Consider the following 13,682-nt stretch of genomic DNA (forward strand, 5'->3'; position numbering starts at 1 on the left):
GCATACCTCAAGACTATCCCACCAGCATCCATTTCCTTTTATCAAACATTAAAATTCGAAACTTATTTTTTGTTTACAAATTATTTACCAAACATTCACCTTCATTGTTTATATAGTTTATGCATCATGTATATAATGTGTGACATTCACCTTCATTGTTTATATAGTTTATGCATAATGTATATAATGTGTGACCATCAACTTCATTGTTTATATAGTTTATGCATCATGTATATAATGTGTGACATTCACCTTCATTGTTTATATAGTTTATGCATAATGTATATAATGTGTGACATTCACCTTCATTGTTTATATAGTTTATGCATAATGTATATAATGTGTGACCATCACCTTCATTGTTTATATAGTTTATGCATAATGTAGATAATGTGTGAAATTCATCTTCATTGTTTATGTAGTTTATACATAATGTATATAATGTGTGACATTCACCTTCATTGTTTATATAGTTTATGCATAATGTATATAATGTGTGACATTCATCTTCATTGTTCATATAGTTTATGCATAATGTATATAATGTGTGACATTCACCTGCATTGTTTATCTAGTTTATACATAATGTATATAATGTGTGACATTCACCTTCATTGTTTATATAGTTTATACATAATGTATATCATGTGTGACATTCACCTTCATTGTTTATATAGTTTATGCATAATGTATATCATGTGTGACATTCACCTTCATTGTTTATATAGTTTATACATAATGTAAATAATGTGTGACATTCACCTTCATTGTTTATCTAGTTTATACATAATGTATGTAATGTGTGACATTCACCTTCATTGTTTATCTAGTTTATACATAATGTATATAATGTGTGACATTCACCTTCATTGTTTAGCTAGTTTATGCATAATGTATATAATGTGTGACAATCACCTTCATTGTTTATATAGTTTATACATAATGTATATAATGTGTGACATTCACCTTCATTGTTTGTCTAGGTTATGCATAATGTGTAGAATGTGTGACATTCACCTTCATTGTTTATATAGTTTATACATAATGTATATAATGTGTGACATTCACTTTCATTGTTTATATAGTTTATGCATAATGTATGTAATGTGTGACATTCACCTTCATTGTTTATATAGTTTATGCATAATGTATATAATGTGTGACATTCACCTTCATTGTTTATCTAGTTTATACATAATGTGTAGAATGTGTGACATTCACCTTCATTGTTTATATAGTTTATACATAATGTATATAATGTGTGACATTCACTTTCATTGATTATATAGTTTATGCATAATGTATGTAATGTGTGACATTCACCTTCATTGTTTATATAGTTTATGCATAATGTATATCATGTGTGTAACTGATATTGTTATTTACATTTCCGACAGCACAAGAAATCTATGCAACGAATAACTGCACAAATGTGGAAAAAGGTGGAGTGTTTATATTTAAAGTTTGTGCACAACAAGAGGTGATCGGTATAAGGGGCGAGGAGGTGATTCTTCCCTGTCGGTTTAATCACATTAAACAAAACACCTTCAAAGATTTATATTTGGTTTTGTACAAAAATAAAGGGAATAGACACAACCCAAAACAAAATTTAGTTTATAACAGTTCCTCAAACGATACAGCTGATGATTTTAAAGGGAGGATCGAACCTGCAGGGAACCCAGGTGAAGGTGATGGGTCGGTGAGAATCAGAAACCTGACGATGGAGGATCAGGAAAGGTATCAGTTTCGGTTTGAATGGACAAAATCAAATGGAAAAAAAGATGGATGTTCAATCGGCGAAAGCAGAAGAACAAATCTTCAGGTCGATGGTAAGTTCCCACATTATATTCCAGATTATAATCACAATGAGGATTATCGTTTTATATTGTAAAATAATGAATAACAATAATAAAAATGTTTATTATGAGAACACGAATGGTCAGGACAGGTACCAGAGGTTTATCAAGTCGTAAATGTTACACCTTTATTTAATAAACGGATCAGGAGAGGAATCAGAGAACGACAGACTCGTTAGTTTAACTTAAGTTGTGGCGACGATGTTGGAGAAGTTAAATATGGATCAGATGTGGATCCAATTATACAAATATAAATATTTAAGGTATTAAACACGGCTTTACCAATTGTCACCTTCGCCAAAGGACGAAGTCGCCGGAGGCATTATGTCTTTGGGTTGTCCGTCGGTCCGTCCATCTATCTGTCCGTCCTGATAGGTTTTCGTTTCTGCAATAACTTGAGAATGGCTGAAGGGATCTTAGTCACATTTGGTACAGGTATGTGGAATTAGGTAAAGATGAACTGATTATATTTTGGGGTCAAGAGGTCAAAGGTCAGAGGACATGTTAAGTAAAATTTATGTTGCAATGCCAACTTGTGAACAAGTGATGGGATTTTGAACAAACTTGGTAGAAGTATATATGATGCAAAGATGAACTGATTCGATTATGGCATTATTAGGTGAAAGGTCAGAGGTCATGTTAAGTAAAAATTATGTTACTCTTTTAACTTGTGAACAAGTGATGGGATTTTGACCAAACTTTGTAAGATTATATATTATTATGCAAAGATGAAATGATTAGATTATGGCATTATTAGGTGAAAGGTCAGAGGTCATGTTAAGTAAAAGTTATGTTGCCATGCCAACTTGTGAACCAGTGATGGAATTTTGACCAAACGTTGTAAGATTATATTTTATTATGCAAAGATGAACTGATTAGACTATGGCATTATTAGGTGAAAGGTCAGAGGTCATGTTAAGTAAAAATTATGTTACTCTTTTAACTTGTGAACAAGTGATGGGATTTTGACCAAACTTTGTAAGATTATATATTATTATGCAAAGATGAACTGATTAGACTATGGCATTATTAGGTGAAAGGTCAGAGGTCATGTTAAGTAAAAATTATGTTACTCTTTTAACTTGTGAACAAGTGATGGGATTTTGACCAAACTTTGTAAGAATATATATTATTATGCAAAGTTTAACTGATTAGATTTTGGCATCAACGGTGAGGAGTGAGGTGATTTTTAATTTTGGTGAGGTCAGAGGTCATGTCGGGTAAAATTGTGATACTTCAAAACAGCTGAATGGATTGAAATCAAACTTCGTACACGTATGTATAATGATGTAATACTGTGGGAGGAAGCATATCGGTCGACGTCGTGATGTTGAAGAGTGTCGTTATATTTTTTCGAATTTACAAAAAAATTATTTTGATAATGAGGAAAAGGTTCAGATTTCCAAATTTGCAGATAAAACAAATCCTCAATGGTTGGTCGATAACCGAGAGGGAGGAGATCAGATTCAGGAAAGTCTGGATATTTCAATGGATTGGGAAAATAATGTGAGGGTGAAACTATCAGGGATAAACATTTCCATCTTAATTGAAATGAAATAATCATGATATCAAATGACAATTCAATTTTAATAATATTACTTTCCTTATCATATAGATTGTATGTTACGGTACATGTATGTATCATGTACCACGGTATATGGTGTATAAACATGACCCCGTGATCCCACAGTGCGTCCGAAGATCCTGAACATCTCAAGAGCGTTTGTGAACTCCAGCAACTCCTGGAAACTGTTCTGTGAGGCCGAGGCCAAGCCGGAACCAAACATCACCTGGTGGAGCCCTCAAGGACTCAATCTGAATGCAAGCCAAGTGGGAGTTGATGAAATGTATCCAAAAAAAACACAAAATTTCATGAGTGGTTTGATCATCACAAACAAACTGATTGAAGGGAAGTTCAAGTGCCTGGTACAGAACATGCATGGAGAGGATCACAAATATGTGACCTTCGAACAAAAATCACAAAAAGTCTCCTGGAGACTGGTTCTCTGGACAACTCTCCTCAGCATTGTTCTACTTCTTGTTCTCCTCACTGTTGGATTCTATATCTTCCAGAAGAAATGCAAAAACCAAGGTGAAAGCTCTGAATCCACATTTTTCTTTACAAATCTGAATGTTTCCAAACTAGGTTTCATCAAAAATTGGATTATATTTAATTATGTTATTGTAGCGGTTACCGCTGGATGCACACAATCGCCTTGCACCGGCCAGAACACGGCCAGACGCGCCTCTCCAGGGCATGCCCGGACTCACTGTTCCCGGGCACGCCCGAACCTCCCGGGCACGCCCGGTCTCGTCTTTCCCGGGCATGCCCGCTATCGCCTTTCCAGGGCTCGCCCAGAGCGTCCGGGCATGCCCGCTATCGCCTTTTCAGGGCTCGCCCAGAGCGTCCGGGCATGCCCGCTATCGCCTTTCCAGGGCTCGACCAGAGCGTCCGGGCATGCCCGCTATCGCCTTTCCAGTGCTCGTCCAGAGCGTCCGGGCATGCCCAGCCTCGACTTGCCAGGCCGCAGCCAAACACGCCCGGGCAGGTCCAGACTCGCCTTTCCAAGGCTCGCCCTTGATACCCGGGCATGCCCGGTATAGCTTTTGCCGGGCAAACTTCCCGACGTTTTCGGCCGTCGTGGTGCGGCATGGGATCGAGCACCACATACCCACTACGGGCCCGCCGGTCTACGCCAGGGCCCGCCGCCTCGACCCAGCCAAGCTCGCCGTGGCGAAGGCCGAATTCGACGCGTTGGAGCACCTCGGCATCGTGCGGCGCTCCGATAGCATGTGGGCCTCGCCACTGCACATCGTGCCAAAGCCGGGGGGTGGATGGCGCCCGTGTGGCGACTACCGCCATCTCAATGACGCTACCACCCCCGACAGGTACCCGATCCCGCATATTCAGGACTTTTCCGCCCGTTTGGCGGGACGGGTCATCTTTTCGAAAATTGACCTGATACGGGGCTACCACCAGGTACCTGTCCGGGCGGCCGACGTCCCGAAGACGCCCGTCATCACGCCGTTCGGCCTGTTCGAATTTTTGCCGATGCCGTTTGGCCTCAAGAACGCGGCCCAGGCGTTCCAGCGCTTGATGGACGGCGTGCTGTGCGACCTGCCGTTTCTTTTCGTCTATCTGGACGACATCCTCGTCGCCAGCACGTCCCGCGCCGAGCACCTCCTCCACCTCCGAACACTGTTCGGTCGCCTCAGCGAGCACGGCTTAATTGTCAACCCGGTCAAATGCCACTTCGGCGCGACGACCGTTGACTATTTGGGCCACCGCATCACCAAGAGCGGGGCCGTGCCGCTGCCGACCAAGGTCGAGGCCATCACCACGTTCCCGCGTCCCCGTTCCATCAAGGCCCTCCAAGAGTTCCTCGGCATGGTGAATTTTTATCACCGATTCGTGCCCCGCGCTGCTCAGCTCATGCGGCCCCTTTACGAGGCCCTCTGGGGCAAGCCGGCCAAGCATGACATTGTTTGGTCCGCGGCCATGGACGCGGCCTTCGCCAGCGCCAAACGGGCCCTCGCCGACGCAACACTGCTGGCTCACACGGTGCTCAACGCGCCCATCGCCCTCACTACGGACGCCTCCAACTACGCGGTGGGTGCCGTCCATGAGCAATGGGTGGACGGGGTTTGGCAGCCACTCGCTTTTTTCAGCCGGCAACTCCGGCCGAACGAGTTAAACTACAGCACGTTCGACCGCGAGCTGCTCGGGCTATTCCTGGCCGTTCGCCATTTCCGACACCTCCTGGAGGGCCGCCCGTTCACGGCTTTCATCGACCACAAGCCGTTGGTCTACGCAATGGCTAAGGTCACGGAGCCGTGGTCGGCCCGCCAGCAGCGCCACCTCTCCGCCGTGTCGGAGTTCACCACGGACATCCGGCACGTCGCCGGCAAAGACAACGCCGTGGCCGACTGCCTTTCGCGGGCCAGCGCGAACGCGGTCCACCTCGGCATGGACTTCGCGCTCATGGCGGCCGACCAGACCACCGACGCCTCGGTGCAGGCACTCCGTGCGGCGGACACGGGCCTCCGCCTGGCCGACATCCCCTTCGCGGGCACCGTCCTGCTCTGTGACGTCTCCCAGGGCCAGCCTCGCCCCATCGTGCCCGTTTCCTGGCAGCGCCGCATCTTCGCCTCCATCCACGGCCTTTCTCACCCGGGCCGGAAAGCTTCTCAGAAGCTGGTGTCGGCGCGTTTCGTCTGGCACGGCCTTCAACGAAACATCCGCGACTGGGCCAACGCCTGCACGGCCTGCCAGCGAGCCAAGGTCCACCGCCACACCCAGGCCCCACTGGCACCTTTCGCCGTGCCTGAACGGCGTTTCGACCACGTCCACGTGGACCGGGTGGGTCCCCTGCCCCCCTCGCGGGGGTTCACCCACCTGCTCACCATGGTGGACAGGACCACCAGGTGGCCGGAGGCCGTGCCCCTCACCTCCACCACCACCGCCGACGTGGCGCAGCCATTCATCGCCACCTGGGTCACGCGCTTCGGCGCACCAGCGGACATCTCGTCCGACCGCGGCCCACAGTTCACGTCTGAGCTTTGGGGCGCGGTCGCCCGTTCGTTGGGGGTCACGCTGCACCGCACCACGGCCTACCACCCCCAAGCCAATGGGTTGTGCGAGCGGTTTCACCGCTCCATGAAGGCCGCACTCATGGCCGGCCTTCAGGACGACGGTTGGGCCGACCGGCTGCCGTGGGTCCTTTTGGGCCTTCGCACGGCCCCCAAGGAAGACCTCCAGGCGTCCGCCGCCGAGCTCGTCTACGGCCAGCCGCTCCGCGTCCCGGGCGAATTCGTGCCCGACGCTACCAGTCCCTGGTCCGCCGCTCGCCAGCGCTCGGACCTCCAGGAGGCTGCCCGACGATTTGCCCCCGTGCCGACGTCCCGCCACGGTGGCCCCCAGTCCTACGTCCCCCCGGCGCTTCGCACAGCGGAGTACGTCTTTGTGCGTCATGACGCGCACCGGGGGCCACTCCGGCCGCCGTACGACGGGCCCTTCCGGGTCCTGCGACGGGGCGACAAGTCTTTCATCGTCGACTTCGGCGGCCGGCCGGACCGGATTTCTGTGGACCGCCTCAAACCGGCGCACATGGACGTCGACCGACCACCACGGTTGGCCCTTCCTCCGCGGCGAGGCCGCCCCCCGTCCACAGTTCCCCCCGCTCGACCACCCACCACCACGTCGGACCCCTCCCCATGACCCTCCAGGGGTCGCTTCGGCCGGGTCATCCGGACCCCCCTTAAATTGACCCTGCCGGTGTAGGTCGATTCTGGAGGGGTGTGTGTAGCGGTTACCGCTGGATGCACACAATCGCCTTGCACCGGCCAGAACACGGCCAGACGCGCCTCTCCCGGGCATGCCCGGACTCACTGTTCCCGGGCACGCCCGAACCTCCCGGGCACGCCCGGTCTCGTCTTTCCCGGGCATGCCCGCTATCGCCTTTCCAGGGCTCGCCCAGAGCGTCCGGGCATGCCCGCTATCGCCTTTCCAGTGCTCGTCCAGAGCGCCCGGGCACGCCCAGCCTCGACTTGCCAGGCCGCAGCCAAACACGCCCGGGCAGGTCCAGACTCGCCTTTCCAAGGCTCGCCCTTGATACCCGGGCATGCCCGGTATAGCTTTTGCCGAGCAAACTTCCCGACATAAATGTGTATATATATTGCTGCCCGATAAACGGGCTTTTCAGAGTACCCGAGTGTGATACATTTATTAAACCTACTCGGACGAATTTCCATCTTTGGTCGCGTCAATTCTTTCAACTCGCGTTGGAGCCCAGCTCCTTCATTATCTGTGTTATGTCATAACATATCATATCGTGCATATTACAATACATCATATGTATCATATCTTATTATATCACATTATTTATGTGATGTAATATTACATCTTATTTGGTTCTGAAAGCAAGTCCAGCAAACACTTCATCCCTTCCTCGTCTTAATCTGCACCCTGCCCTCCTTCTCCGCCCAAACCCCACCCTGTGTACAAAACCCCACTGTTAAATCACACATTATGTTTGTCCTGGTTTCATATGTTAAATCACACATTATGTTTGTCCTGGTTTCATCTGTTAAATCACACAATATGTTTGTCTTGGTTTCATCTGTTAAATCACACAATATGTTTGTGATGGTTTCATCTGTTAAATCACACATTATGTTTGTCCTGGTTTCATCTGTTAAATCACACATTATGTTTGTGATGGTTTCATCTGTTAAATCACACATTATGTTTGTGATGGTTTCATCTGTTAAATCACACATTATGTTTGTGCTGGTTTTATATGTTAAATCACACATTATGTTTGTGCTGGTTTCATCTGTTAAATCACACATTATGTTTGTCCTGGTTTCATCTGTTAAATCACACATTATGTTTGTGATGGTTTCATCTGTTAAATCACACATTATGTTTGTGCAGGTTTCATATGTTAAATCACACAATATGTTTGTCCTGGTTTCATCTGTTACATCACACATTATGTTTGTGCTGGTTTCATCTGTTAAATCACACATTATGTTTGTGCTGGTTTCATCTGTTAAATCACACATTATGTTTGTGCTGGTTTCATCTGTTAAATCACACATTATGTTTGTGCTGGTTTCATCTGTTAAATCACACATTATGTTTGTGCTCGTTTCAGATGTTAAATCACACACTATGTTTGTGCTCGTTTCAGATGTTAAATCACATGTTATGTTTGTGCTGGTTTCATATGTCAAATCACACATTATGTTTGTGCTGGTTTCATATGTTAAATCACACATTATGTTTGTGCTGGTTTCAGATGTTAAATCACATGTTATGTTTGTGCTGGTTTCAGATGTTAAATCATACTTTATGTTTGTACTGGTTTCATATGTTAAATAACACATTATGTTTGTGATGGTTTCATATGTTAAATCACACATTCTGTTTGTGCTGGTTTCATCTGTTAAATCACACAATATGTTTGTCCTGGTTTCATCTGTTAAATCACACAATATGTTTGTGATGGTTTCATCTGTTAAATCACACATTATGTTTGTCCTGGTTTCATCTGTTAAATCACACATTATGTTTGTGATGGTTTCATCTGTTAAATCACACATTATGTTTGTGCTGGTTTCATATGTTAAATCACACATTATGTTTGTGCTGGTTTCATCTGTTAAATCACACATTATGTTTGTCCTGGTTTCATCTGTTAAATCACACATTATGTTTGTGATGGTTTCATCTGTTAAATCACACATTATGTTTGTGCTGGTTTCATATGTTAAATCACACAATATGTTTGTCCTGGTTTCATCTGTTAAATCACACATTATGTTTGTGCTGGTTTCATCTGTTAAATCACACATTATGTTTGTGCTGGTTTCATCTGTTAAATCACACATTATGTTTGTGCTGGTTTCAGATGTTAAATCACACACTATGTTTGTGCTCGTTTCAGATGTTAAATCACATGTTATGTTTGTGCTGGTTTCATATGTTAAATCACACATTATGTTTGTGCTGGTTTCATATGTTAAATCACACATTATGTTTGTGCTGGTTTCATCTGTTAAATCACACATTATGTTTGTGCTGGTTTCATCTGTTAAATCACACATTATGTTTGTGCTGGTTTCAGATGTTAAATCACACACTATGTTTGTGCTCGTTTCAGATGTTAAATCACATGTTATGTTTGTGCTGGTTTCAGATGTTAAATCACACATTATGTTTGTGCTGGTTTCATATGTTAAATCACACATTATGTTTGTGCTGGTTTCAGATGTTAAATCACATGTTATGTTTGTGATGGTTTCATCTGTTAAATCACACATTATGTTTGTGCTGGTTTCAGATGTTAAATCACACAATATGTTTGTGCTGGTTTCAGATGTTAAATCACATGTTATGTTTGTGGTGGTTTCATATGTTAAATCACACATTATGTTTGTGCTGGTTTCATATGTTAAATCATCCATTATGTTTGTGCTGGTTTCAGATGTTAAATCACATGTTATGTTTGTGCTGGTTTCAGATGTTAAATCACACTTTATGTTTGTACTGGTTTCATATGTTAAATCACACATTATGTTTGTGATGGTTTCATATGTTAAATCACACATTATGTTTGTGCTGGTTTCATCTGTTAAATCACACAATATGTTTGTCCTGGTTTCATCTGTTAAATCACACAATATGTTTGTGATGGTTTCATCTGTTAAATCACACATTATGTTTGTCCTGGTTTCATCTGTTAAATCACACATTATGTTTCTGCTGGTTTCATATGTTAAATCACACATTATGTTTGTGCTGGTTTCATCTGTTAAATCACACATTATGTTTGTCCTGGTTTCATCTGTTAAATCACACATTATGTTTGTGATGGTTTCATCTGTTAAATCACACATTATGTTTGTGCTGGTTTCATATGTTAAATCACACAATATGTTTGTCCTGGTTTCATCTGTTAAATCACACATTATGTTTGTGCTGGTTTCATCTGTTAAATCACACATTATGTTTGTGCTGGTTTCATCTGTTAAATCACACATTATGTTTGTGCTGGTTTCATCTGTTAAATCACACATTATGTTTGTGCTGGTTTCAGATGTTAAATCACACATTATGTTTGTCCTGGTTTCATCTGTTAAATCACACATTATGTTTGTGATGGTTTCATCTGTTAAATCACACATTATGTTTGTGCTGGTTTCATATGTTAAATCACACAACATGTTTGTCCTGGTTTCATCTGTTAAATCACACATTATGTTTGTGCTGGTTTCATCTGTTAAATCACACATTATGTTTGTACTGGTTTCATCTGTTAAATCACACATTATGTTTGTGCTGGTTTCATCTGTTAAATCACACATTATGTTTGTGCTGGTTTCATCTGTTAAATCACACATTATGTTTGTGCTGGTTTCAGATGTTAAATCACACACTATGTTTGTGCTCGTTTCAGATGTTAAATCACATGTTATGTTTGTGCTGGTTTCATATGTTAAATCACACATTATGTTTGTGCTGGTTTCATATGTTAAATCACACATTATGTTTGTGCTGGTTTCATCTGTTAAATCACACATTATGTTTGTACTGGTTTCATCTGTTAAATCACACATTATGTTTGTGCTGGTTTCAGATGTTAAGTCACACACTATGTTTGTGCTGGTTTCATCTCTTCAATCACACATTATGTTTGTGCTGGTTTCATCTCTTAAATCACACATTATGTTTGTGCTGGTTTCATATGTTAAATCACACATTATGTTTGTGCTGGTTTCAGATGTTAAATCACATGTTATGTTTGTGATGGTTTCATCTGTTAAATCACACATTATGTTTGTGCTGGTTTCAGATGTTAAATCACACAATATGTTTGTGCTGGTTTCAGATGTTAAATCACATGTTATGTTTGTGCTGGTTTCATATGTTAAATCACACATTATGTTTGTGCTGGTTTCATATGTTAAATCACACATTATGTTTGTGCTGGTTTCAGATGTTAAATCACATGTTATGTTTGTGCTGGTTTCAGATGTTAAATCACACTTTATGTTTGTACTGGTTTCATATGTTAAATCACACATTATGTTTGTGATGGTTTCATATGTTAAATCACACATTATGTTTGTGCTGGTTTCATCTGTTAAATCACACAATATGTTTGTCCTGGTTTCATCTGTTAAATCACACAATATGTTTGTGATGGTTTCATCTGTTAAATCACACATTATGTTTGTCTTGGTTTCATCTGTTAAATCACACATTATGTTTGTGATGGTTTCATCTGTTAAATCACACATTATGTTTGTGCTGGTTTCATATGTTAAATCACACATTATGTTTGTGCTGGTTTCATATGTTAAATCACACAATATGTTTGTCCTGGTTTCATCTGTTAAATCACACATTATGTTTGTGCTGGTTTCATCTGTTAAATCACACATTATGTTTGTGCTGGTTTCATCTGTTAAATCACACATTATGTTTGTGCTGGTTTCATCTGTTAAATCACACATTATGTTTGTGCTGGTTTCATCTGTTAAATCACACATTATGTTTGTGCTGGTTTCAGATGTTAAATCACACATTATGTTTGTCCTGGTTTCATCTGTTAAATCACACATTATGTTTGTGATGGTTTCATCTGTTAAATCACACATTATGTTTGTGCTGGTTTCATATGTTAAATCACACAATATGTTTGTCCTCGTTTCATCTGTTAAATCACACATTATGTTTGTGCTGGTTTCATCTGTTAAATCACACATTATGTTTGTGTTGGTTTCATCTGTTAAATCACACATTATGTTTGTGCTGGTTTCATCTGTTAAATCACACATTATGTTTGTGCTGGTTTCATCTGTTAAATCACACATTATGTTTGTGCTGGTTTCAGATGTTAAATCACACACTATGTTTGTGCTCGTTTCAGATGTTAAATCACATGTTATGTTTGTGCTGGTTTCATATGTTAAATCACACATTATGTTTGTGCTGGTTTCATATGTTAAATCACACATTATGTTTGTGCTGGTTTCATCTGTTAAATCACACATTATGTTTGTGCTGGTTTCGTCTGTTAAATCACACATTATGTTTGTGCTGGTTTCAGATGTTAAATCACACACTATGTTTGTGCTCGTTTCAGATGTTAAATCACATGTTATGTTTGTGCTGGTTTCAGATGTTAAATCACACATTATGTTTGTGCTGGTTTCATATGTAAAATCACACATTATGTTTGTGCTGGTTTCAGATGTTAAATCACATGTTATGTTTGTGATGGTTTCACCTGTTAAATCACACATTATGTTTGTGCTGGTTTCAGATGTTAAATCACACAATATGTTTGTGCTGGTTTCAGATGTTAAATCACATGTTATTTTTGTGATGGTTTCATCTGTTAAATCACACAATATGTTTGTGCTGGTTTCATCTGTTAAATCACACAATATGTTTGTCCTGGTTTCATCTGTTAAATCACACAATATGTTTGTCCTGGTTTCATCTGTTAAATCACACAATATGTTTGTGCTGGTTTCATCTGTTAAATCACACAATATGTTTGTGCTGGTTTCATCTGTTAAATCACACAATATGTTTGTCCTGGTTTCATCTGTTAAATCACACAATATGTTTGTCCTGGTTTCATCTGTTAAATCACACATTATGTTTGTGCTGGTTTCATCTGTTAAATCACACATTATGTTTGTGCTGGTTTCATCTGTTAAATCACACATTATGTTTGTGCTGTTTCAGATGCTAAATCACACATTATGTTTGTCCTGGTTTCATTTGTTAAATCACACATTATGTTTGTCCTGGTTTCATCTGTTAAATCACACAATATGTTTGTGATGGTTTCATCTGTTAAATCACACATTATATTTGTGCTGGTTTCATCTGTTAAATCACACATTATGTTTGTGCTGGTTTCATCTGTTAAATCACACATTATGTTTGTGCTGGTTTCATCTGTTAAATCACACATTATGTTTGTGCTGGTTTCATCTGTTAAATCACACATTATGTTTGTGCTGGTTTCATCTGTTAAATCACACATTATGTTTGTGCTGGTTTCATCTGTTAAATCACACATTATGTTTGTGCTGGTTTCATCTGTTAAATCACACATTATGTTTGTGATGGTTTCATCTGTTAAATCACACATTATGTTTGTGCTGGTTTCATCTGTTAAATCACACATTATGTTTGTGCTGGTTTCATCTGTTAAATCACACATTATGTTTGTGCTGGTTTCATCTGTTAAATCACACATTATGTTTGTGCTGGTTTCATCTGTTAAATCACACATTATG

General features: G+C 41.6%; 1 protein-coding gene across 1 annotated transcript in view; it reads left to right on the plus strand.

The window, feature by feature from the left end:
- The window catches only part of LOC144892383 (sialic acid-binding Ig-like lectin 15), a 109,837-nt gene that overhangs the window by 2,618 nt on the left and 93,537 nt on the right, over positions 1-13,682 (plus strand). Inside the window, exons 2-3 of the mRNA XM_078778791.1 lie at positions 1,398-1,829; positions 3,547-3,948. Of these exons, the coding sequence (XP_078634917.1) occupies positions 1,398-1,829; positions 3,547-3,948 (834 nt within the window). The remainder of the gene's footprint in view (positions 1-1,397; positions 1,830-3,546; positions 3,949-13,682) is intronic.

The sequence above is a fragment of the Myxine glutinosa genome, chromosome 5, assembly GCF_964187855.1.
Source record: "Myxine glutinosa chromosome 5, kmMyxGlut1.1, whole genome shotgun sequence".
In the NCBI taxonomy this organism is placed as follows: domain Eukaryota; kingdom Metazoa; phylum Chordata; class Myxini; order Myxiniformes; family Myxinidae; genus Myxine; species Myxine glutinosa.